At 43.4% G+C, this 27510-nt stretch overlaps 1 protein-coding gene across 2 annotated transcripts; it reads left to right on the top strand.

The window, feature by feature from the left end:
• Positions 1 to 5144: 5144 nt before the first annotated feature.
• Positions 5145 to 25805, top strand: PGAM5 (PGAM family member 5, mitochondrial serine/threonine protein phosphatase). 2 transcript variants are annotated; one of them, XM_069756105.1, is made up of 6 exons: positions 5145 to 5368; positions 14396 to 14574; positions 15955 to 16080; positions 21175 to 21263; positions 21606 to 21736; positions 23412 to 25805. In XM_069756105.1, exons 1-6 carry the CDS (start codon positions 5223 to 5225, stop codon positions 23560 to 23562), a joined length of 822 nt encoding a protein of 273 aa, XP_069612206.1. In that variant the 5' UTR covers positions 5145 to 5222; the 3' UTR covers positions 23563 to 25805. The 2 variants fall into 2 exon arrangements, with proteins under 2 accessions (XP_069612206.1, XP_069612205.1); XM_069756104.1 differs by having other exon boundaries at positions 5152 to 5368; positions 21603 to 21736; positions 23412 to 23708.
• The last annotated feature ends 1705 nt before the right edge of the window (positions 25806 to 27510 follow it).

The following is a 27510-nucleotide window of genomic DNA, read 5'->3' as shown; positions in this document are numbered from 1 at the left end:
GATGATTGGGTGTCCTTTTTGCCTTTGGCTGAGTTCGCCCTTAATAATCGGGCCAGCTCGGCTACTTTGGTTTCGCCGTTTTTCTGCAATTCTGGGTTCCACCCTCGTTTCTCTTCAGGGCAGGTTGAGTCTTCGGACTGTCCTGGTGTGGATACTGTGGTGGATAGGTTGCAGCAGATTTGGACTCATGTAGTGGACAATTTGACTTTGTCCCAGGAGAAGGCTCAACGTTTCGCTAACCGCAGGCGCTGTGTGGGTCCCCGACTTCGTGTTGGGGATTTGGTTTGGTTGTCATCTCGTTATATTCCTATGAAGGTTTCCTCTCCTAAATTAAAGCCTCGTTTCATTGGTCCATATAGGATTTCTGAGGTTCTTAATCCTGTGTCTTTTCGTTTGACTCTTCCGGCTTCGTTTTCCATCCATAACGTGTTCCATAGGTCATTGTTGCGGAGATACGTGGCACCTATGGTTCCATCTATTGATCCTCCTGCTCCGGTTTTGGTTGAAGGGGAATTGGAGTATATTGTGGAGAAGATTTTGGATTCTCGTGTTTCGAGACGGAAACTCCAGTATCTGGTTAAGTGGAAAGGTTATGGTCAGGAAGATAATTCTTGGGTCTTTGCCTCTGATGTCCATGCTGCCGATCTGGTTCGTGCTTTTCATGTGGCTCATCCTGGTCGGCCTGGGGGCTCTGGTGAGGGTTCGGTGACCCCTCCTCAAGGGGGGGGGTACTGTTGTGAATTCTGTGGCCATGCTCCCTCCTGTGGTCGTGAGTGGTACTGCGGCTGGTTCTGTCTATAAGCTTCCTTTGGTGGATGAGAGTGGTACTGCGGCTTCTGAGTTTCCTTCCTCAGGTGATGAGGTTAAGTCGTTAGGTGCTGCTCTATTTAACTCCACCTGGTGCTTTGATCCTGGCCTCCAGTCAATGTTCTAGTATTGGTCTTGCTTCCTCCTGGATCGTTCCTGTGGCCTCTCTATCCTGCATAAGCTAAGTTCTGCTTGTGTTATTTTTTGTTTGCTATTTATTTTCTGTCCAGCTTGCTATATTGGTTTTTTTTTGCTTGCTGGAAGCTCTGAGACGCAGAGGGAGCACCTCCGTACCGTTAGTCGGTGCGGAGGGTCTTTTTGCCCCTCTGCGTGGTTGTTTGTAGGTTTTTGTGTTGACGCAAAGCTATCTTTCCTATCCTCGGTCTATTCAGTAAGTCGGGCCTCACTTTGCTAAATCTATTTCATCTCTGTGTTTGTATTTCATCTTTACTCACAGTCATTATATGTTGGGGGCTGCCTTTTCCTTTGGGGAATTTCTCTGAGGCAAGGTAGGCTTATTTTTCTATCTTCAGGGCTAGTTAGTTTCTCAGGCTGTGCCGAGTTGCATAGGGAGCGTTAGGCGCAATCCACGGCTACCTCTAGTGTGGTGTGTTAGGATTAGGGATTGCGGTCAGCAGAGTTTCCACGTCTCAGAGCTTGTCCTATGTTTTTGGTAAATGTCAGGTCACCTTGTATGATCTGAACTTCAAGGTCCATTGTGGTTCTGAATTACCTGTTCATAACACCCTTTGCTGCAGTGTGGTGGGTTAAGACGAGGCTGAAGTTGATTTCTTATTCGTTCAGTTACTTATTCGGAGCTGAAGTTGGTTTCTTATTCATCAGTTTCTTATTCGGCAATTTTTTCTTTTTTGTTTTTTATAGGTTTAACAACAAAAAATAAGCATCACAATAATAAAAGACAATGCAGTGAGGTACCCGGATGTGAATACACTTAAAAATGGCTACAAAAACAATAAAACTGGCATCAAAGTGGGCACCAAAGAGCGCTGAAGAAAGGGTTAAATGCCTTTGGGCCACTGATCTCACACTGCAGACATATAGAACAGGGTGCCCCACATCAAAACCAGTTATCTCCAGCCTGGCCCAAATGGGTTCTGGGCATCAGAACTGGCATCAAAGTGGGCAGTCAATTTTGGCCATTTGAAGAAGTAACGGATGTTTTTAAGGAGTTAAATGACTATGGGCCACTGATCTGATACATAAAATACACAGATAGTGATGCCCTGCATGAAACCCAGGTCCCTCCAGCCTGGCCCAAATGGGTTCTGGGCACCAGAATTGGCATCAAAGTGGGCAAACAGCCCATTTTCACAGATTTGAATAAGTAACTGATGGTTTTAAGGGGTTAAATGCCTTTGGGCCACTGATCTGACACTTAAAATACACAGACAGTGATGCCGTGCATCAAACCCAGGTCCTTCCAGCCTGGCCCAAATGGGTTCTGGGCATCAGAACTGGCATCAAAGTGGGCAAACAGCCCATTTTCACACATTTGAATAAGTAACTCATGTTTTAAGGGGTTAAATGCCTTTGGGTCACTGATCTGACACTTAAAATACACAGATATTGATGCCCTGTAACAAACCCAGGTCCTTCCAGCCTGGCCCAAATGGGTTCTGGGCACCAGAACTGGCATCAAAGTGGGCAAACAGCCCATTTTCACAGATTTGAATAAGTAACTGATGGTTTTAAGGGGTTAAATGCCTTTGGGCCACTGATCTGACACTTAAAATACACAGATAATGATGCCGTGCATCAAACCCAGGTCCCTCCAGCCTTGCCCAAATGGGTTCTGGGCACCAGAACTGGCATCAAAGTGGGCAAATAGCCCATTTTCACAGATTTCAATAAGTAACTAATGGTTTTAAGGGGTTAAACGACTTTGGGCCACTGATCTGACTCTTAAAATACACAGACAGTGATGCCCTGCATCAAACCAAGGTCCCTCCAGCCTGGCCCAAATGGGTTCTGGGCACCAGAACTGACATCAAAATGGGCAAACGGCCCATTTTCACAGATTTGAATAAGTAACTGATGTTTTTAAGGGGTTAAATGCCTTTGGGCCACTGATACCACAGTGCGTACATATAGAACAGGGAGCCCCACATCAAAAACAGGTCCTTCCAGCCTGGCCCAAATGGGTTCTGGGCATCAGAACTGGCATCAAAGTGGGCAAACAGCCCATTTTCACACATTTGAATAAGTAACTGATGTTTTCAAGAGGTTAAATTCCTTTGGACCACTGATCTCACACTTAAAATAATAATAATAATAATAATAATAATTTTTATTTATATAGCGCCAACATATTCCGCAGCGCTTTACAAATTATAGAGGGGACTTGTACATACAATAGACATTACAGCATAACAGAAATACAGTTCAAAACAGATACCAAGAGGAGTGAGGGCCCTGCTCGTAAGCTTACAAACTATGAGGAAAAGGGGAGACACGAGAGGTGGATGGTAACAATTGCTATAGTTATTCGGACCAGCCATAGTGTAAGGCTTGGGTGTTCATGTAAAGCTGCATGAACCAGTTAATTAATTTTTTTTTTTTTTTTAATATAGGCCACACAGGGATCGTTAGGTTAATGCATTGAGGCGGTAAAATACACAGATAGTGATGCCCTGCATCAAACCCCGGTCCCTCCAGCCTGGCCCAAATGGGTTCTGGGCACCAGAACTGGCATCAAAGTGGGCAAACAGCTCATTTTCACAGATTTGAATAAGTAACTGATGTTTTTAAGGGGTTAAATGCCTTTGAGCCACTGATCTGACACTTAAAATACACAGATAATGATGCCCTGCATCAAACCCAGGTCCCTCCAGCCTGGCCCAAATGGGTTCTGGGCACCAGAACTGGTATCAAAGTGGGCAAATAGCCCATTTTCACAGATGTGAATAAGTAACTGATGTTTTTAAGGGGTTAAAGGGAACCCGTCACCAGTTTTTCTGCCTATCAACTAAAAATATCATCTAATAGAGTGTGAGCTATACCTTCCCCAACTACTTGTGAAACCCCCCGACTCCCCATGAATCCCCCATAAGAACCTTTTATATTTTTCCTGCGCTGTATAGAAATATCCTTGGTCCGTTCTGATGGGCGTTGGTTCTGGCCCTTTCCCACCCCAAATCGTCGTGCTGTACGCATTCCATTCTGTGAATAGCGTTGTTGGCGTACAGGTCCCGCGCGTGCGCCTTCAAATTACTTTCTGCGCGTGTGCATGCTCCGGTAAACTACGTCCCGGAACACAGTGAAAGTCTTCAGGGACATAGTACTTCTGGAGCATGTGCACTAATGCTTTTCGGCTTTGCCCACAGTTGGGCAAACATACTGCGCACGCACAGAAGGCAATTTGAAGGCGCACGCGCGGGACCTGTACGCGAACAACGCTATTTACAGAATGGAATGCGTACAGCACGACGATTTGGGGAGGGGGCCAGAACCAACGCCCATCGGAACGGACCAAGGATATTTCCATACAGCGCGGGAGCAATATAAAAGGTTCTTATGGGGGATTCATGGGGAGTCGCGGGGTTTACAAGTAGTTGGGGAATGTATAGTTCACACTCTATTAGATGATATTTTTAGTTGATAGGCAAAAAAACTGGTGACAGGTTCCCTTTAACCCCTTAAAAACATCAGTTACTTATTCAAATCTGTGAAAATGGGCCATTTGCCCACTTTGATGCCAGTTCTGATGCCCAGAACCCATTTGGGCCAGGCTGGAGATAACTGGTTTTGATGTGGGGCGCCCTGTTCTATATGTCTGCAGTGTGAGATCAGTGGCCCAAAGGCATTTAACCCTTTCTTCAGTGCTCTTTGGTGCCCACTTTGATGCCCAATTTTGTGCCAGTTTTATTGTTTTTGTAGCCGTTTTTAAGTGTATTCACATCCGGGTACCTCACTGCATTGTCTATTATTATTGCGATGCCTATTTTTTGTTGTTAAACCTATAAAAAACAGAAAAGAAAAAATTGCCGAATAAGAAACCAACTTCAGCTCCGAATAAGAAACTGACGAATAAGAAACCAGCTTCAGCCTCCTTGGGTTAAGTCCCTCTTGTTAGGGCCACTGTACACTAAGGTGCTTGATTCCACAATCCTATAACCGGTGGCGCCATCTGGTGGTCCGAGCTTTCGCAGCAGTCATTCCACAGTGCCACAGCTAGACTTGCCCCTCTGCCTGTGACAATGCTCGGTCTCCGAGATGGAGGAATTCCGCCATTATTTCAATAACCAATCTCAATGTCTGCATCCCGGAAGCTCACGCCTGAAGGCCAGAACTACACTTCCCACAATGCCTATGGGCTCAGCTGGCTCTGGTGGGCGGAGTCGTAGCAGCAGCCTTTTGTAGTGTGTTATGGGTGTCCGTTCATTCGTGTTTTGACGATGTATCTACGTAGGGTTTTAATAGGCGGATCTGCCGCTGCCACCGCCGCAATCTTTGCAGCAGTAGCAGTAGGGAAAAACGGAGGAGACGCTACTCTGTCGGTGCCTGCAGCAGCAACCGGGCGATGGGATCGAAACTGGGATCGGTGAGGCTGCTTGTGCGCATGTGCAGCCTTCATTGGCTGCTGTAACACAGGATGTGAGCTGTCGATGTGTGTGTATGGTGCAAGGAGGGCTGCACATGTAACCTTCATGTATGAGACCACCATAAGTGCCAGGGGTTTGTGGGCAACACATGTAACCTCTCTGTGTTGTATCATTATAAGCACCAGGTGTAGGGGGGCAGCACATGTAATGTATCCTCTATGTATGAGACCACCATAAGTGCCAGGTGTAGGAGTGCTGCACATGTAACCTCCATGTATGATACCACGATAAGTGCCTGGTGTAGGGGAATAGCACATGTAACCTCCATGTATGATGCCACGATAAGTGCCTGGTGTAGGGGGGCTGCACATGTAACCTCCATGTATGATGCCACGATAAGTGCCTGGTGTAGGAGGGCTGCACATGTAACCTCCATGTATGATGCCACGATAAGTGCCAGGTGTAGGGGGGCAGCACATGTAACCTCCATGTATGATGCCACGATAAGTGCCAGGTGTAGGGGGGCAGCACATGTAACCTCTCTGTGTTGTATCATTATAAGCACCAGGTGTAGGGGGGCAGCACATGTAATGTATCCTCTATGTATGAGACCACCATAAGTGCCAGGTGTAGGGGGGCAGCACATGTAACCTCTCTGTATTGTACCACTATAAGCACCAGGAGTAGGAGGGCAGCACATGTAGCCTCCATGTATGATGCCACCATAAGTGCCAGGTGTAGGGGGGCTGCACATGTAACCGCTCTGTATGAGACCACCATAAGCTCCAGGTGTAGGGGGCTGCACATGTAACCTCTGTATGATACCAGCATAAGCTGCAGGTGTAGGGCGGCAGCACATGTAACCTCTCTGTATGATGCCACCATAAGTGCCGTGTGTAGGGGGGCTGCACATGTAACCTCTCTGTATTGTGCCAAGTGTAGGGGGCAGCACATGTACCCTCTTTGTATGATGCCACCATAAGCTCCAGATCTAGGGGGGCAGCACATGTAACCTCTCTGTATGATTGATGCCACCATAAGCTCCAGGTGTAGGGGGGCAGCACATGTAACCTCTCTGTATGATGCCACCATAAGCTCCAGGTGTAGGGGGGCAGCACATGTAACCTCTCTGTATGATTGATGCCACCATAAGCTCCAGGTGTAGGAGGGATGCACATGTAACCTCTCTGTATGATGCCACCATAAGCTTCAGGTGTAGGGGGGCAGCACATGTAACCACCATGTATGATGCCACCATAAGTGCCAGGTGTAGGGGGGCTGCACATGTAACCTCCATGTATGATGCCACCATAAGATCCAGGTGTAGGGGGGCAGCACATGTAACCTCTCTGTATGATGCCACCATAAGTTCTAGGTGTAGGAGGGCTGCACATGTAACCTCCATGTATGATGCCACAATAAGTGCCAGGTGTAGGGGGGCAGGACATGTAACCTCCATGTATGATGCCACCATAAGCTCCAGGTGTAGGGGGGCTGCACATGTAACCTCCATGTATGATGCCACCATAAGCTCCAGGTGTAGGGGGGCAGCACATGTAACCTCCATGTATGATGCCACAATAAGCTCTAGGTGTAGGGGGGCAGCACATGTAACCTCCATGTATGATGCCACCATAAGCTCCAGGTGTAGGGGGGCTGCACATGTAACCTCCATGTATGATGCCACCATAAGCTCCAGGTGTAGGGGGGCAGCACATGTAACCTCCATGTATGATGCCACCATAAGCTCCAGGTGTAGGGGGGCAGCACATGTAACCTCCATGTATGATGCCACAATAAGCTCTAGGTGTAGGGGGGCAGCACATGTAACCTCCATGTATGATGCCACCATAAGCTCCAGGTGTAGGGGGGCTGCACATGTAACCTCCATGTATGATGCCACCATAAGCTCCAGGTGTAGGGGGGCAGCACATGTAACCTCCATGTATGATGCCACAATAAGCTCTAGGTGTAGGGGGGCAGCACATGTAACCTCCATGTATGATGCCACCATAAGCTCTAGGTGTAGGGGGGCAGCACATGTAACCTCCATGTATGATGCCACCATAAGCTCCAGGTGTAGGGGGGCTGCACATGTAACCTCCATGTATGATGCCACCATAAGCTCCAGGTGTAGGGGGGCAACACATGTAACCTCCATGTATGATGCCACCATAAGCTCTAGGTGTAGGGGGGCAGCACATGTAACCTCCATGTATGATGCCACCATAAGCTCCAGGTGTAGGGGGGCTGCACATGTAACCTCCATGTATGATGCCACCATAAGTGCCAGGTGTAGGGGGGCTGCACATGTAACCACCATGTATGATGCCACCATAAGTGCCAGGTGTAGGGGGGCAGCACATGTAACCTTTCACATGGACTAGGTGAAATGTAATATTTATTGGAGTCTTCCACTTTTACCAGTCTCGTCATTTGTTTTCCAATGAATAGTTTTGCAATTTTCTATTATGTTTAGGTGTCCATTCCTCCCGGTTTTCATTCTCTCGGCAATAATTGAATGAATAAGCAATTCTGAACTAATGTAAGCCCCCCCGCTCAGACAGCAGAAATATAGCGGGGGTCCCATGTCCACATAGGCCTGGCACATTCATTTATGCTATGAATATTAGGGGTCAAGTTGAGGTCAGGGTATTTACTGTTACTGTATGTAAAAGCAGCCAGATCTGGTTCTGACTGGCTTTTTGCCCGCCTAAATTTTTGATGGATGATTGGTTGTCAATCAGTTGCTGGGCAGATTTTGTTATGATATATACCTGAGCACCGGCGTTGGATACTCAGTTCGCCGGCGCTTGAAGAAAAGAAGAGACCTCACCGAGCAATGGAGAAGCTCCTGCAGGAACTCCTATCAAGAGCCGGCGGGGAGGACGGGGAGGATTGGCTGAGGAGCTGCTTGGCTATGAAACCTCCATTAGCAGCCTCCGAAGCCGTCGCTCCTCCTCCTGTTCCGGAACCTGTGGTGCCAGCTGCGGGGCAAGAAATGGGAGCTCCGGCTGCTGTGAGCCCTCCGGCGAGAACCAGAAGACAGAAGGCGGCTTCCTCCCCTGCTCCGTCTCCTGTGGCGTCCAGGCCCGGTCTGTCAGAAGCAAGCGGGAAGTCACGCCGCCGCTGCGCGTCGAAGTCTCGCAGCCCTCCGCGAGATTTTGGCGACCATCAGCTGGGTGAGCCGTCCACGTCATCGGGAGCGGCCGGAAGAGCCAGAAAGGGCACCGGCCGTAAAAGCGTTGCGGTGCCCCTCTCTGCTGGCGCCCGGTCGGCTCCTGCAGCTGCTGCACGGGGCTCGAGGTCTGCTCTGCCCCCCTTGTCATCTGATGAAGAGGAGGATCGTGACCCAAGACTTGCCAGGCAGCTGCGCTCGCCCCATTCTGCGGGCTGGAGCGCAGGCTGTGAAGGAGGAAGAAGACCGGACGACGGACCTGCGAGGGGTGAGACTTGTAATATCCCCTTGTCTGTCCCTCAGAGCCAGTTAAGAGACTTAATTAAATCCGTAGTAGCTGAAGCATTAAGCGAGGCTAATAACTCATCTCGGGCAGCAGCTTCTCCTGCTCCTTTTCGCTCAGAAGCTCCTGCCCTTAGTATGCCTCCTTTGAATCCTTTCAAGGAGGCTTTAACTTGTGAGCTTTCCCCACTTGGATTCCATTTGAGCCCCTCAGTTAAGGAGCTCATTTGGAATAATCAATTTGTCGATCTGTTTTCATTGTTACCAAGTAGGGATCACCCCCCTAAGTCAGAGAAGAAAGATGACAAATCTGACCATGATGATCTTAAGCGTAGTATTAGGTCCTTTAATAACTGGGTCCAGGCGTTTGCCATCTATGCTGCCGTGTTGGGAGAGAAATCCCCTAACCTTTGTAGTAGTCTCTTCCAACACGTCGACATTATTTTGGAGGCTTATAAAAATTTTGGTGGCTCCGCATGGCTCAGTTATGATGAGGCATTTAGACATAAGCTGTCAGTTCATCCCGAAGTAAAATGGGGCTCCAAAGACATTGGTTTATGGATCAATCTCATGCTTCCTATGAGGAATGCTGTTACTAGGCAGCCTTCTGTTTCTGTCAGCAAAAAAGGTGTTTGTTTTGCTTACAATGATTCTTTCTGTAAGTGGAACAATAGTTGCCGTTTTCGGCATGAATGTTCTTTCTGTGGGAATTCCCACTCAATGTCCAAATGCTTTAAAAAGCAGGCTGCCCAGCAATCCTCTAAGGAATCAATTTCAAAGGGCTCAATCGCCAGTGAGGCTGGAAAAAATGGTCCACTGGCTAAGCAAATACCCAGACAGGGAGATCAGTAGTTTACTATATGACGGTTTCTCTCTAGGTTTTCGTGTTCCTCAATTCAAAGGTTCTGGTTGTGTTTTAGTTAAAAATCTCCCGTCCATTACTGACTTTCCTGATGTCGCTAGGGAGAAAATTTTTTCTGAAATTGAGCTAGGCAGAGTCGCCGGCCCCTTTTTGTCCCCCCATATTTAAATTTTCGCTTATCCCCCCTGGGTATTGTTCCCAAAAAGGAGCCGGGTTCTTTCCGGATGATTCACCACTTATCTTATCCAGTCGGCCAATCACTGAATGATGAGGTAGACAAGACAATGTGTTCTGTCACCTACTCCTCCTTTGATGGCGCTCTGGATATGCTTAGAAAATTCGGCCCTAATGCCCTTATATCCAAATCAGACATTAAATCTGCCTTCAGACTTCTCCCAGTTCATCCGGAAGGGTTTAATTCATTGGGTTTTCATTTTGATAACTGCTTCTTTTTTGACAAATGCCTTCCTATGGGCTTTTCCCTGTCCTGTTTTTATTTTGAGAATTTTTCCCGCTTTTTGCATTGGGTTTTGGAATCTAGCGGTTGTGAGGCGGGTATTCTACACTATTTAGATGACTTCCTTTTTGTTGGCCCATCCCAATCTATGTCTTGTGAAAATACTCTTTCTAGGTTTCTTGAATTGTGCGCATTTTTTGGAGTCCCAATTGCCCACGAGAAAACAGTAGGCCCTTCTTGTCGCATTGAATTTTTGGGCATCATGATCGATTCGGTCAAAATGGAAACCGTCCTGCCCCAGGAAAAAATTGACAAGCTTCGTAGTTCTCTGGAAAACTTACTAGCAAAAGACAAAATCACTCTTAAGGAGCTTCAGTCCCTGCTGGGGCTACTGAACTTTTCCTTAAGGGTCATTCCAATTGGCAGGGTTTTTTCCAGGTCGCTTTACGAAGCTACTAAAGGGCATTCTTCCCCCAATTCTCATATCAGATTGTGTTCCGAGGTGAAAGAGGACGCCAGAATCTGGCTAGCATTTTTAGCGGGTTTTAATGGCAGATCAATAATCCAATCCCCTTTTGTCTCTTCGGATTCTATTCCCCTCGTTTTTTCCGCAGACGCCACTCTAGGAGTAGCTTGTTTGTTTCAATCTCACTGGGTATCCCTGAACTGGCCTGTCAATTGGGTTGCTAGAAAATTAAACAAGAACCCTTTTATTACTGAACTTTTGTCAATCCTTCTATGTATTTGCTTATGGGGCCGTGAATTGCAAAATTCCAGGGTTCTACTACATTCCATGAATCAGGCAGTAATTTTTTCAATCAATACCCTATCATCCAAAAATGCGAATGCGGCAAAAATTTTGAGAAAATTGGTTTTGGAATGTTTGAACTGCAATATTTGGTTAAAAGCAGTCTCGGGAGGTGGTAAAGTTAGTCATTTAACTGATCTTATATTGCATCGTCAGTGGCTTGATTTTTACCTACAGGTCCCAATGGCAGACAAAGAGGCGTACGATTGCCCCCTTTCAATTCAGGACCTGATTCCGATATAATTCCTTATTTTATTCAGAATTCTTTATCAAACAGATCATGGGCTGATTACGCAGCTGCATGGAAGAAATGGGTCGATTTTTCTGTGCTTTTCGGTTTTGATGCCTCTGTTCCTGACCCGACTTCGGCTTTGAAATTCGCTGAGTCTCTGGTCAAACAGGGCTTATCTTACTCCGCAATAGCCAAAAGTTTTTTTCCGGATTCAAGGTGCCCTATTTCTATTTCTTTGTTAATTGACATTTGTTCTGCCCTTGCGCACGTTTGTAAGAATTTTGAGGAAGCGCTTTTGTTTAATTCCATATTTTCTATCTCCTTTTTTGGGGCACTGAGGGTCAGTGAGGTAGTATCAGCCAAGAAAGCTGTTTCATCCGGGCTCATGCTTTCGGACGTCAGAATTTTTGAATCGTTTCTTCTCTTGTTTATCAGGAAGTCTAAAACGGATCAGCCGGGGAGAGGATCTGAATTAAGATTGAATTCGTTCCCTGAATCTAAAATTTGTCCTGTGACTAATCTGTCTAAATGGATTACGTTTAGGCCTCCGGCTGAAGGCCTCCTTATTTATTCATAGAGATTCTTCCCCGGTGACGGTTTTTCAATTCAATTTTATTTTGAAGAAGTGTTCGGCATTTTTGGGTAAAAGTCATCTCAAAATTACTTCCCATTCTTTCAGAATAGGTGCGGCTACAGAAGCCTCAAGAGCTGGCCTATCTGACGATAGAATTAAAAGAATGGGAAGATGGGAGTCGAAAAGATTAAAAATTTATGTTCGTCCTGATTTATATCCCGATTAATTTTTATTTCTCTTATACCCTGCAGTTATTTGGATCGTTGGGCATTCATTTGTCTTCTGGGCTCAGAAGAGGGCCGGCCTTCGATCATATTCTGAAAATTTGTCGTTCCATTCTTCTAAAGTTCAAGTCTTTTGGCACGGCATTCGCGGCCTGAAATGGCCTTCTTTGGTGTCCGAGGTAAAGAGTTGTTTGGAGAAGTTCCCTTATCCGGATTTAATTGTAGTGCATCTCGCTGGGAATGACTTAGGAAGAATCAACACTTTGAATTTACTGGCCATTATGCGGTCAGATCTTACTTATTTAAGATAGACTTTTCCATTGTCTGGTGTCGTTTTTTCAGAAATCATTCCCATGCGTGCTTGGCACTGTAATCAACTTTCATTTTTGGATAAGATCCGGAGGAGGGTTAATTTCTCCATGAAGAAGTTTTTACCTCTTATTTCTGGGTTTTTTTTAGACATACAGACTTAGAAGGCTTTTTACCTGGAATGTTTAGAACTGATTTGGTTCATTTGTCCGATATCGGACTTGTTATATTTAATCTTAACATGGGCAATATAATCGAAAAATGGCTGTGTGGTTTGGGGGGGGGCCTCGGCTCTTTGAACCTTGGCCTTTTGGGTAAAAATCACTCAACTTTGGGTGGATTTGGTTTCTGGAAGTTTATGGACATTTGGACTTATGAACTTATGGATATTATTTATTGGTTATTTATTTAATTAATTGGATTTTGTAACCCAAAATAAAACCTCACGGCCATTTATTCCAACCATTAAAGGTGTCTTGTGATTATTATATTTATAAGTTATAGGCCTTATGGGGACATGTAAGCCCCCCCGCTCAGACAGCAGAAATATAGCGGGGGTCCCATGTCCACATAGGCCTGGCACATTCATTTATGCTATGAATATTAGGGGTCAAGTTGAGGTCAGGGTATTTACTGTTACTGTATGTAAAAGCAGCCAGATCTGGTTCTGACTGGCTTTTTGCCCGCCTAAATTTTTGATGGATGATTGGTTGTCAATCAGTTGCTGGGCAGATTTTGTTATGATATATACCTGAGCACCGGCGTTGGATACTCAGTTCGCCGGCGCTTGAAGAAAAGAAGAGCCCGCCCTCCCTCCCTTTATGTTATCATTCACCTGTCGTTTGGTTTTATTTGTGGGTAAAAATCACTCAACTTTGGGTGGATTTGGTTTCTGGAAGTTTATGGACATTTGGACTTATGAACTTATGGATATTATTTATTGGTTATTTATTTAATTAATTGGATTTTGTAACCCAAAATAAAACCTCACGGCCTTTTATTCCAACCATTAAAGGTGTCTTGTGATTATTATATTTATAAGTTATAGGCCTTATGGGGACATGAATGATACAGTTACAGGATCATTTACTCGGAACACGTCCTAAAATTAATTAAAATAGTTTTATAAGTTCTTCTATGGCGTTGTTAAATGCATCTTCAGCCGTATCGATGACTTTAGTTTTTATAGTCCATATGATCCTAGTGGAATATTTTCAAGGTATTACACCCTTAGGTCTCGCAGACATCCGTAAGGGTGTAATACAGGGAACCTGTTTCCTGATTCATGCTGCCCGAACTTTGAGCAGCAGGATTCTGAGCCTGGCGATGTGATTGCAGCCTTTAAGGTTTTACTCTGAAACGCGCCACGATTTGGGGGACTGCCCGTTCTCTCCATAAGTACACATTAGACCTGTCAGTCAGTGAGCGAGGTATGGGGAGAAGCTGACCGGGGGCAGCGCTGGACTAGCATTGTTCCTGCCTATACTTCCCAACTTGATCGTCAAACTATATGTTCTCTAAAACGCCAGAACATGCGATTTGGGCATCCTGACAGGTTCCTATTGAAACCGACCTTTCATAATCCTGTGTTTCTCTGTCGAAAGGACAAGTCCGCTCTGCTATTGGCAAAAATGGTACAAAGAAAGTTTTGCATCTTGGGTACTAAAAACTATAAGTGTATTCATAAGAAAAGCCGTCCCCCCACCCTCTTTTCAGTGATTGACAGGCTGTTGTCGATAAAACGTACACAACAGGAGGCCATTAGTCACCGCCAGTGACGGGGGAGCGCTCCTGCCATGGAAACGCCAGACACAAACTATGGATTCTTTGATCACTTCTATTACCCAAGCTGCACTGTACTTTTATTATGTGGCATTTTGTCTTAATAGTATCTATAATCCAGTGATCCATGCTCAACTACTGCTCTATTCAGTGTCTGTGCCTGCCAGAGACAGCTATTGTGCTTCGCTATTTTCGGTAGTCTCATTGACAATGGAGGGTCGGCTGAGCATGTACATCTCCATTCAAGATGGGATCTTGTTCTTGGGATCACTTGTAATCTGTAATTTAGCATATGAATATTTTTGTTATATTTTATAGTCGAGAGCCAATGTCTCTGGTGAATTTGAGCAAGATCAATGGTGAATCGGGAGAGGAGGAGCTCAATTTGCATCTGACTAAGCACAAGGCAAAAGCCACTCGTCACATCTTCCTTATAAGACATTCACAATACAAACTGGAAGGCAAGACGGATGCGGACAGGGTTCTTACCTCCCTCGGTTAGTATTTTGATATATAGCTAAAATTCACTTCTATCTGTAACGGCATATGGCTTTTGCCCTACATTTCTTATGTCTGGTACTTTGGATCTCTACAAAGAAAAGTATCATTTTTGAGGGACAAGTTCCTCTACAGCATATCACTACTTTCATTAAAATGTGCTGATAAGTTCCCTTTAATGGTGCAGACAACCTTTAAGAAATGTAAAAGTGTAAGAATTAATATAGGATTACAATGTTGGCATATAGAAGATGCCAAATATTGAGAATACATTTCACCTAGAGGGGTATTCCCATCTCCAAGATCCTATCCCAATATATAGTAGGTGTAATAATAATAGTATCAGCAAATACCTCCAATTAGAAATGTAGTATTATTCTTCTGATTTGCTAAGTCTTTCCTCATGTGCAGGTATTGCAGGACCTTAGGTATCCATGGTTACGACCACTAACAACTAACTAACTGTCACTATGTCATTGGTCATAACCATGGATACGTAAAGGTCCTGCAATGCCTGCACATGAGGAAAGAGACATCGAGAATAAGGAAAACTATACTACATTTCTAATTGGAGGTATTTGATATTATTTTTACGCCTACTGCATATTAGGATAGGATCTTGGAGATGGGAACACCCCTTTAAGGCATCACTTCCATTTTTTTATTTTACTGCTGGAGTGGTGCAACTAATGTAAGTTGTCTGCCCCTAGTCTTATACTTAGCAGCCGTCGTCTTCATCTGTTATTGGTGCCGCTCTTCTTCAGGTTGTGACCTGCCAGATCGCTCTGGTGTTTGCTGGGTGGACCGTAAATCACTACTCAATATAAGTCTATGAGAGCCAGAACGAGCTTGTGACGGTTACCTCTGACTTATGGACAGTGAGAAATTGCACTCACAATATTGCGGATTGGGACCGGAGTGGCTCCAGGAGCAGTTGAAGACGGTAGCTGGTAAGTATAAGACTAGGGGCAGGGAACTTATACTAATGGCACCACTCCAGCACTGAAATAGAAAACAGTCCCTGGAGTGGTGCTTTAATGCAGGTGTGTCACAATAAAAACTGTACTTATTACTAATTAGATTTCTTAAACATGTTAAAGCTGTTGTACTTACGTTGAAAAAAAATACTTGTTGGAGTGTCTGTATTCCCTGCCTAATAGTACAGTAAGGTTTTTTTTTTTTTTTTTTATTAAATGAAGTCCTGCTATACCGACACTCTGACAAATACTTTCGAGTACACCAGCTGTATGCAGTTTGAGATTATTTTAATAATAAATGTAGATGTGGTATGAAATTTGTCGACAAATAGGCTTTAACTTGATGGCCTACGAGAAAGGAAAGGTGTTGACAGTACATTGCCGATTTTGTTTTCTGCGCAGGTCGTGAACAGGCTGAGCTGACCGGGCAGCGGTTATCAAATCTAGGATTTAAATACAGCCAAATAGTTCATTCATCTATGACTAGAGCCAGAGAGACAATGGAAATCATCAGCAAATACCTGCCAGGTAAGCGTAGCAGTGATTGTTGTTATATAGCTTACTCTTCTGAATTGAAGCGTTTATTCATAATCTTTCACTTCTGCATCAAGAGATGAGAAGCGCTGTGGTAATGCCATTTCAATACGTGCAGTCATTCTGTCCCCTTTTCAGAAAAGCACCTTCAAAAGTAGCATGCTTGCTCCCACCATGCTTCACTGTTGGGGTGGTGTTCTTGCAGTTGTACCCATCCCTCTTCCTCCAAATACGGCAAGTGGAGTTGATACCAAAAACTTCTATCTGACCTTCTCTCATGCCTACACGGTGTGTGTATGTATGTATATATATATATATATATATATATATATATATATATATATATATATATATATATGTATATATATATATATATATATATATATATATATATATATATATATATATATATATATATATACACATGTATACATACATATATATATACACATGTATACATACATATACATACATATATATGTGTACACACACACACACACACACACACACACACACACACACACACACACACACACACACACACATACATACATACATACATACATACATACATACATGCACACACATACACATGCATATACATACACATATAAATAGTACTAGGAGGAAGAAAGACTGAAGGACAGCCGGTAATGCAAGCAATAACCACACGAAGAAAAAGACCGACCAGAAAATCCAAGCTATGTTATAGAAATAATATACTTTTTATTAGGCACCAGATTTAAAATAATCAGATCACAAGATCAGTACAAATAGTAGATACAATAATTACTTTTTGAGTTATTTTATGTTACTCAGTGAACGCAACACATCCAGTATCACAATTAAGACAATGTGGTAAAAATACACTGAACTCATGTATGGCTAATAGGTATATACAAAAATTGCATATAGGTATAAAGTGCTATCGGATAATATAATACAACTATAAAGCTGATTATAAACCTTATATAGTGCATGTGTAAAAATTCTCAAACATATCCATGTGAGAAAAAAACAAAACCAAACCTCAATAATAGTGTTAAAAATAGGTCAATAATAAGAGCCAATATCACAATGTATTTAAAGTGCGAATAGCCAAAGAGCCAATAGGGGTAAGTGTTACCACATATACACTTTATGAGACCAGGACCGTAGCATGATTATAGGCATATAATGTATCAAATCAACCTCCTGACGAAGGCAACGAGCCGAAACGCGCGTCGGGTGTGGGATGCCATTCCAGGAGACCAGGCACACAATATACCGCTGTGTAAGTATTTTAGATTACTCTATCCTCTTGCTATCCACAGTGTGGAGTAGGAAACTGGCTATTAGGAGCAGTGCCTAGTAAAAGGACTATAAACATAAGGATGAATGACCGCAAAAAACGGTGTGTTATTCTCTGTCCTCTGATGTGATCGCACATCAGAGGACAGAGAAATAGGGGGATTCGTGGACCCTGTTATACTTACCGGTGTCCCTGGATCCTCCTGCGTCCCCTCCTGCCCACCGGCTTCTTCGTCCGGTAAGAAAATGGCGGGCGCATGCGCAGTGCGCCCGCCATGATCTGCCGGCCAGCAGCTAGAGGAGTTGGGGCTAAAATTAGGGTTAGGGCTGGGGCTAAATTTAGAGTTAGGGTTGGGATAAATTTAGGGTTAGGGTTGGGGCTAAATTTAGGGTTAGGGTTGGGGCTAAATTTAGGGTTAGGGTTGGGGCTATATTTAGGGTTAGGGTTGGGGCTAAAATTAGGGTTAGGGTTGGGGCTAAATATAGGGTTGGGGCTAAATTTAGGGCTAGGGTTAGGCTTCTTTCACACTTGCGTCGGTACGGGGCCGTCGCAATGCGTTGGCCCGACGCACGTTGTGAAAATTGTGCACAACGTGGGCAGCGGATGCAGTTTTTCAACGCATCCGCTACCCAGTCTTATGTCCTGGGGAGGAGGGGGCGGAGTTACGGCCGCGCATGCGCGGTCGGAAATGGCAGACGCGACGTACAAAAAAAGTTACATTGAACGTTTTTTGTGACGACGGTCCGCCAAAACACATCGGATCCAGTGCATGACGGACGCGACGTGTGGCCATCCGTCGAGATCCGTCGGCAATACAAGTCTATGGGCAAAAAACGCATCCTGCGGGCACGTTTGCAGGATCCGTTTCTTGTCCAAAATGACGGATTGCGACGGATGCCACACGACGCAAGTGTGAAAGTAGGGTTGGGGCTAAAGTTAGGGCTAGGGTTGTGGCTAAAGTTAGGGTTAGAGTTGGAATAAGGGTTAGGGTTTGGATTAGGGTCAGGTTTGGGATTAGGGTTAAGGGTGTATTGGGATTAGGGTTAGGTTTGAGGTTAGGGTTGAGATTAGGATTAGGGGTGTGTTGGATTTAGGGTTTTGATTAGGGTTATGGTTAGTGTTGAGATTAGGATTGTTTTGGGGTTAGGGTTGTGATTATCGTTAGTGTTGTGATTAGCATTATGGATCGGGTTGGGATTAGGGTTAGGCTGTGTGCACATGTTGCTGTTTTTTCGTGGTTTTTCCCCATAAAAACGCTATAAAACCACAAAAAAAAAAACAACGCATACAATAAGCATTCCATCATTTAGAATGAATTCTGCATGTTTTGTGCACATGATGCATTTTTTTCCGCGAAAAAAAAAACGCATCACGGTAAAAAACGCAGCATGTTCATTAATTTTGCAGTTTTTTTGCGGATTTCCCACTACAAAATGCATTGAGAAATGTCCGGAAAAAAACGCATCAAAAACGCATGCAGATTTCTTGCAGAAAATCCTGAATGTGTGCACATAGCCTTAGGGGTGTGTTGGGGTTAGGGTTGGAGTTAGAATTGGGGGGTTTCCACTGTTTAGGTACATCAGGGGGTCTCCAAACACGACAGCCAAGTTTGCGCTCAAAAAGTCAAATGGTGCTCCCTCCCTTCTGAGCTCTGCCGTGCGCCCAAACAGTGGTTTACCCCCACATATGGGGCATCAGCGTACTCAGGATAAATTGGACAACAACTTTTGGGGTCCAATTTCTCCTGTTACCTTTGTGAAAATAAAAACTTGGGGGCTAAAAAATCTTTTTTTGTGGGAAAAATTTTTTTTTTTATTTTCACGACTCTGCATTATAAACTTCTGTGAAGCACTTGGGCATTCAAAGTTCTCACCACACATCTAGATAAGTTCCTTGGGGGGTCTAATTTCCAAAATGGGGTCACTTGTGGGGGGTTTCTACTGTTTAGGTACGTCAGGGGCTCTACAAATGCAACATAACGCTCGCAGACCATTCTATCAAAGTCTGCATTCCAAAACGGCGCTCCTTCCCTTCCGAGCTCTGCCATGCGCCCAAACAGTGGTTTACCCCCACATGTGGGGTATCGGCCTACTCAGCATAAATTGCACAATAAATTTTGGGGTCCAATTTCTCCTGTTACCTTTGTGAAAGTATAAATTTGGGGGTGAAAAGATCATTTTTGTGGAAAAAAATGATTTTTTTATTTTCATGGCTCTAGATTATAAACTTCTGTGAAGCAGTTGGGGGTTCATAGTGCTCACCACACATCTAGATAAGCTCTTTAGGGGGGGGGGGTCTAGTTTCCAAAATGGGGTCACTTGTGGGGGGTTTCTACTGTTTAGGTACATCAGGAGCTCTGCAAATGAAACATGACGCCCGCAGACCATCCCATTAAAGTCTGCATTCCAAGCGGCGCTTTGGGCCCCAATGGGTGCCCAAACAGTGCCCCCCTACATATGGGGTATCGGCGTACTCAGGACAAACTGGTCAACAGATTTTGGGGTCCAATGTCTCCTGTTACCCTTGAGAAAATAAAAAATTGCAGGTTAAAAATAATTTTTGAGGGAAAAAAAAGGATTTTTTTTATTTTCACGTCTCTATTTTATAAATTTCTGTGAAGCAGTCGGGGGTTTAAAGTGTTCACCACACATCTACATAAGTTCCTTAAGGGGTCTAGTTTCCAAAATGGGTCACTTGTGGGGGGGTTCTACTGTTTAGGCACATCAGGGGCTCTCTAAACGTGACATGGCGTCCGATCTCAATTCCAGCCAATTCTACATTGAAAAAGTAAAACAGCACTCCTTCTCTTCCAAGCTCTGTGGTGCGCCCAAACAGTGGTTTACCCCCACATATAGGGTAGCGGCGTATTCAGGAGAAATTGCACAACAAAATTTATAGTTAAATTTCTGTTTTTACACTTGTGAAAATTGAAAAAAATGGTTCTGAAGTAAAATGTTTGCAAAAAAAGTTAAATGTTCATTTTTTCCTTCCACATTGTTTTAGTTCCTGTGAAGCACGTAAAGGGTTAATAAACTTCTTGAATGTGGTTTTGAGCACCTTGAGGGGTGAAGTTTTTAGAATGGTGTCACACTTGGTTATTTTCTATCATATAGACCCCTCAAAATGACTTCAAATGTGATGTGGTCCCTACAAAAAAAATGGTGTTGTAAAAATGAGAAATTGCTGGTCAAATTTTAACCCTTATAACTCCCTAACAAAAAAAAATTTTGTTTACAAAATTGTGCTGATGTAAAGTAGACATGTGGGAAATGTTATTTATTACGGTAACTATTTTTTGTGACACATCTCTCTGATTTAAGGGCATAAAAATACAAAGTTTGAAAATTGCAAAATTTTAAACATTTTCGCCATATTTCCGTTTTTTTCATAAATAATCGCAAGTAATATCGAAGAAATGTTACCACTAACATGAAGTACAATATGTCATGAAAAAACAATCTCAGAATCAGCGGGATCCGTTAAAGCGTTCCAGAGTTGTAACCTCATAAAGTGACAGTGGTCAGAATTGTAATAATTGGCTCTGTCATTAAGTACCAAATTGGCTCTGTCACTAAGGGGTTAATTCAGTCCTTCAGTTATTACCTAGTGACACTAACTCGACCCTAGCAACCCCAATATTAGAGGTCAAGTTTTATATATCTAGTGGCAGAGGAAAGTTAGTTTAAATCTAATCTCTCCTTAATTTGTGTCCTATACTTCCTCTTGTTCCTTGCTTATTTCATTTTTTTTTGTTTTTTTTATATTTATCTATTTTTTGTTCTGCTCAACATCTACAGGTGTGCAAAAATCTAGCTCTGACTTACTTCGTGAAGGAGCTCCCATTAGGCCCGATCCCCCGGTCTGTCACTGGAAACCAGATGTTGAGGTGGGAGGTGTCCTCCATTTCTATATGGATATTTCATAAGTATTGGGGTACTCTGAAGGTTTTGTATGTTTTTTAATTTGCTGGTGGGAGACAAGAAGTTGTTGCTACATTTTGTGATTCTTGGTTTTCATGCACAAGACGTTGTGGTACTATGGAGTATCCGTATGTATGGTGTATGATGCATGGTGCTCAGAGCTGTATGTCGGAGATATTCTCCCATATACGCCGTTTTATGTGAATCCAGTGGGTGTCCTATTATGACTGTTCCATAATACGTCTTTATGGAGTTGTACTTTGTGTCCATTACGATACGGCCACTGACCATGTTGATGTCTCCAGCAGTATTATGAAGATGGACCCCGCATTGAGGCTGCATTCAGGAATTACATTCACCGAGCTGAACCGAAACAAGAAGAGGATAGTTATGAGATCATTATTTGCCATGCTAACGTCATACGTTATATTGTATGCAGGTAACAACGCATTTAATTTTGTGTGTAAATATATATATTTTTTGGGTACAAAAATAAAGGTTCCCTAAATAGCCCAGGTATTAAGGGCTTAAATTGAAGGGTCTGGAGTTGCTGCAGTTATCAACAGGAAGGAAGTTTTGAAAAGACAAATCTTATCCATTGTATTCTAAATCTCTGAAATACTTCCTTCCTACCTCCATTTTTTGGTTTTAAGACCTCTGCACACTGTCATGGAATAGGGATCTCCATGGTTGCATCTAAGGGGTAAAGACTTGTCCTGATCAAGTGATGGACATACTTCTGCAGAACTTCTTACAGAACGCAGAACTGGGAACTGTGCTATAACCACACTTGGTCGTACATTCGGTAGATATCCTGATGGACATTACAGTGCCACGATTGTTGTTAAAAGGAACCTGACCGCTGATGTGTGCTGCCCGATACTGGTCAGCATGTATCAGAGGCTGGTTGCAGGAGACTAGATGGACATGTGGTCCCTGGCGGCATCTCCCCACACTGGCACTGTTCCAGAGATATCTGTCAGGTCAACCGGGATTTGCCATAGCAGATATCTCTGGAACATCACCGACGTGTTGAGCGATCTGTTTTTAGAAATTTCACCGAGCTTTGCTAAACTTTTCTTAATAAAATCATGTGCAAATTACATGTGTTTTTATTGCATTTCTGCTGCAGAAATTGGCTAAAAATAAGTGGCTTTAATCTGTGAATTTTCCCCATCTTGTTCAAGGCTATGCGGGAAATGTGCAAGTGAAAGACATTACTCACTGCGAGAAAAATTCACATGGTCCGGATTTTAAAAATACACGTCAGGTCAATTTCTGCGGTGTTTAAAAAAAAAAGCACTTGTCTCATCCAATTCGCTGCAACTGTAATATGCTGTGGTTTTTTGTGCACAAAATTGGGCAACAGTAAAAACGTACCAAATGGTCATCGTGGGAACTTGGCCTATAAGACTAATAATTAATCTAGGAAGTCTTTTGGGGAAAACAATGTACATTTTTATCCTATGGTAAATAAGCCTTGTGTGATGAAATATCAGTAGTTCTTGATAGAAGCTTCCTGCCAGAAACAAACCTGCCATATGTGTTTTGGCGCTTTATGGATGAATTCAGACTGAATATTCCAGCTATGCGATGTGGAAATTAAGCTTTAGGCTACGTTCCCACGATGAGTATTTGGTGAGTGTTTGATGTTGCAGATTTTACTACGTAAATTAGGTTTTTTGCTTTTTTTTTACATTTTTAACCCTGCCGTTTTTGTATGTCATGTTTTAAATAAAACTGCTTTATTTTTTATACTTCCTGGTATTTGGATTTGACAAAAGCTTGATACATTCATGTTGGAATTACATGCCACTTTGGAAACGCAGTAAATGCGTTTTACCTGCTGATTTTCCGCATATAATGCAATTTTATGGGGAAAATCACACATCACACATCGCATGTCAGTTTATGCAGTGTTATGGAGAAAAAAAACAACCCATAACATTGGGCATGAGGTTTCTAGAAATCCCATCCACTGCGTTTTTGGCACAGTGAACATACACATAGTGAAAAACTCATCGTGGGAACTTAACCTTGGCTCAGTTCTACGAAACTCACTTTCTGGGAGCCTTAATGTGCTGTACTTGTCCTGTTTTTTTGTTTCTGCACAGGGCCTTGCAGCTGCCCCCTGAAGCCTGGCTCCGCATGTCACTAAACAACGGCAGCATTACTTATTTGGTGGTCCGTCCCAGTGGGAATGTCTCTTTGAGGATGCTTGGTGACTCTGGCTTTATGCCTCCAGAAAAAATCAGCCGAACATAAGGACGACAGCGTATGTGCAATCCAGCCTCTCACTGCCTGCTGTGAAGCTACCGGGATGAGATCTAATGCTGCATTATGTGTGACCAGCAACCCACTCTCTGTGCCTTCACCAGGGTTTCACAACAAGAATTTTTAATTGGGGGGGGGGGGGGGGGGGTTTGAAAAGGTGGGCTGTCCTACAATTGGAAGACATGAAAAATAATGGCACACTTGGCAGATATCAGATGCCTGTGATTTTAGGCATTAAGGATGTTTTTATTTGTATTTTTCCAGTTATATCTGTAAACCAATAAGTAATCTATGGGACAACTGTAAAGAAAAGTCCTGTATAACAAGGAAGGTGCATGGTTCTTGTAGTTTAACGTGCTGTTCTTATCCCACAATATTTTTTTGTATGAAAATAGGGAAGCGGTATTGATATTATGCTTTTATCATGAGTGCAGGAAAACATTGTCACTTTTCCAAAAGAACAAAACGATAACGCCACATGTAGATCTAACATATATGACACTAAATGCGGAGGTGACAAACACGGGTTCTGCTTTTACAAATACATCGTGTTTGTAATTTGCTTTTGGATAGAAGAATAAGGTCGCATGTAGCAAGCCGTGTTACAGATTTGCAATATGGTGCTCTGGACTTTAGACCACGAGGTCGTGCCTACATTTGGTAGAATAGGACACAAGCTTGCATTCTACAGGTGTCTGTAGACATAACAATGCCTGAGTGAATACATGCACTCTGACTAATGAATAAACAAACTCCGTTATTGCTATACATGTAAAAGACATGAGGGAGGTAGTTAACTTTTTTTTTAATCAAAAAAAAAAGAAAAAGCCATCCAACCACGACAAGGTGACCTCAATTGGATGATCCCTAGCTCTAGTGACTCGCCTCTCCATGCTCCTAGATGGGCCTCAAATGAAATGGGGGAGAGATAGGAACCAGGCTTAGCTCCTAATAGAAACTTCCTGGGATGAGATAAGGGTGCACATCCTGGGAAAGCCTCCCCCCACCACATAATACAAAGTAAACCAAACATGATTGATTGGCCCTAGAATATCCCTTTAAGGAAGGCTGTAATCACTCAACTATGTAAACAGACATTTTGGGCACCAAAAATGGGATTAAATCCGGCTAGGAAAGCAGAGGTCTTCTCTAAAGGCTTTACTACTTGGATGACCCCTTTTACTACTAATATTTTAGATGTAATACTTGAAGCCACCAGGATTTCTATATATTGTGCTTGTTTAATTTCATTTGGAACAAAGGTTAACAGGGGCATAAAATCAGAACTTTATCAAACTGACTGGCCTCCGTCCTATTGTGACTCCGCATAGGAGTCATGTGTTTTGTGCCAAGATGGTTACATGTGAGCTAAATAGGAGACATTTTGAATTTTTGTTAAAGGGAATCTGGCACTAAATTTTTGCCATCTAATTTGAGAGCCTCATAATGTAGAGAAATAGATCCTGTTTCCAGTGATGTTACTCATTGGTTTTCGTAGTATGTTTTTGATAAAATCACAGTTTTATTAGGAGATTTTCACTAGAGGACTAGTAAATAGTGATGAGCGAATATACTCGTTACTCGAGATTTCCCGAGCACGCTTGGGTGTCCTCCGAGTATTTTTTAGTGCTCGGAGATTGTTTTTCTCAGCTGGATGATTTACAGCTACTAGCCTGCTTGATTACATGTGGGGATTCCCTAGCAACCAGGCAACCCCCACATGTACTTATGCTGGTTAATAGCTGTAAATCATTCAGCTGTGGCGATGAAAACTAAATCTCCGAGCACTAAAAAATACTCGGTCACCCGAGCGTGCTCGAGAAATCTCGAGTACCGAGTATACTCGCTCATCACTACTAGTAAACCTTCTGCCAGGTAGTCAAGCATATTCATGAGCTGTATGTAACCCCGCCCCATCACTGATTGGCAACTTTTTGCAAGGTTATACAGAGCTCATCATTCAGCAAACTGGTAGATCTGCAGCAGATAAAACTGTGATTTTATTGAAGTGACAGTGAGCAACCCAGTAAGTAACACGGCACTGGACTCATGGTCTCTGCCGCTACAGCATACTGTTCTCAGATGGTGGAGTAAAACTTGGTGACAGATTCCCTTTTAAACCTTTACCCTTATTGTCTCATTCATTTGACAGTGCAGCCCGGTTACTTTGGTATGACTTGTAAAACTGGTTAATAGAATTTTTTTTAAATTAAAATCTGTGTTTCTATATTTTACCATGTTTTGATTTATTGCACTATTGTAACAATTAAGCATATCTCTGAGGTACTCTGCATGTTCAGCAATGGCGCCAGCAACATACAAACTTATCTGAAAAATTCCGTTCTCCTAATTGGAGGCGGGAAAAAAACTGGCCCTGTAACATCTCCAGTCGATTTTTATTTTTTTTTATTATGTGTGGGGATGATATATGTTGGGATCTCTTCCCAATGTATACCTTTATGTAAAACAGGAACACATGAGCCGTGCGCACAGTGAACAAGCCTGTAGAGACATGTTCACACCACGAAGAGACTTGATAACACAAAAAAGCACAGTAAAACCAAAAGCACTCTGTTGCAAAAAAAATCACAGTGAACAGCAAGTGCTAGTAAAAAGATGGAAAAAAACAGGGTATTTGGTTGATACGTTTTTTGCAAAAAATGTATACTAAGCCGCTCTACCATACGTCAAGGTATACCCATATCAGAGCAGTCCTAACTGATGTTTGTAATCCCTATCTGATGTATTTAAAAACCTGGTCATCTGTACAATACCTGTATGAGCAGGGTTCAGAGAGGAAATGTCCAATGTGGACATGCTGGATAGAACAGCTCTTGTGCGTACAGCTCAAAAAGAGGGGTGGAGGCCTCCCCAGTCTTGTGGACACAAGAAAACAATTATGTAAAACAGGAACACATGAGCCGTGCACACAGTGAACAAGCCTGTAGAGACATGTTCACACCACCAAGAGACTTGAAAACACAAAAAGCACAGTAAAAGCAAAAACATTCTGTTGCAAAAAAAATCACAGCGCACAGCAAGTGCTAGTAAAAAGATGGAAAAAGTCAATGCATTATGATTACAGCTGAATACATTGTGTTGTCTCCTCACAATTTTTATTTCATAATTTATCTTAATTATGTATGTCAGCAGAGTCCCCAACCTTTTTGACATTTGGCACAGAGAGGGTCGCGAGCCACATTCAGCTCTGAGAGGGGGTCACGAGCAAAATCCTGCTCCTGTCTCCCTCAAAGTAGTGTCAACCAAAGCCCCCATAACCAAAGCTTTTCCAAAGAAATCACTCCAAAGCAGTACACTGAGATCCAGGGGTTACCACAATGCCCCAATTCAGTATTCTCCCATCTAGGACTCCCAACACACTGTCGCATCCAGCTTCAAGAACCTCCTCTAACAGGTAATCTCAACCACTCTACCTAAAACATCTCTAACCAGTTTATGTGCATCCAATCATGAATTGCTGCATTCAAACAGTGTGCATGTAGGGTGGTGCACAGCTGTGGAGCGCTTTGTGGGTGAGTGATACGTTTATATTGGTCTCTATATCACCTCTTTGGAAATCAAAATAAGGCCGGGGACACACACAACTTATAAATAAACGGTCCGTTTTTGACGGACGAGAATCGCACAAATGTTACCAAAACAGTGATCCGTGTGCAGTGCGAGGATGCGATTTTCTCGCATCAAATGATCCGTGTGACATCCGTATGGCATCCGTGTGGTGAGATTTTCTCACACACTTGCAAAATGAGCAAATAATGGCTGAGCCCTTCCTGTCACCTGCCCAATGCCTGAGAATTTCTCGCAAGTCACACTGATGGTCCGTGTGCTGTGCTATTTTTTTCTCACCCCCATAGACTTTCATTGGCGATTCTCGGCCGAGAAACACTGACAATTGCAGCATGCTGCGATTTCACTCGG

This window comes from Ranitomeya imitator, chromosome 1 (assembly GCF_032444005.1).
Source record: "Ranitomeya imitator isolate aRanImi1 chromosome 1, aRanImi1.pri, whole genome shotgun sequence".
In the NCBI taxonomy this organism is placed as follows: Eukaryota; Metazoa; Chordata; class Amphibia; order Anura; family Dendrobatidae; genus Ranitomeya; species Ranitomeya imitator.
Note: the sequence above shows the minus strand (reverse complement) of the source record. Positions and strands in the feature narration are given on the sequence as shown.

Bases quoted from the DNA above. Each gene is read 5' to 3' on its own strand.
- PGAM5 (XM_069756104.1), top strand. From the start codon at position 5,223: ATGTATCTACGTAGGGTTTTAATAGGCGGATCTGCCGCTGCCACCGCC. The intron at 5,369-14,395 runs GTGAGGCTGCTT...TATATTTTATAG, and splicing joins TGGGATCGAAACTGGGATCG to TCGAGAGCCAATGTCTCTGG. The intron at 21,264-21,602 runs GTGGGAGGTGTC...TGATGTCTCCAG, and splicing joins ACTGGAAACCAGATGTTGAG to CAGTATTATGAAGATGGACC.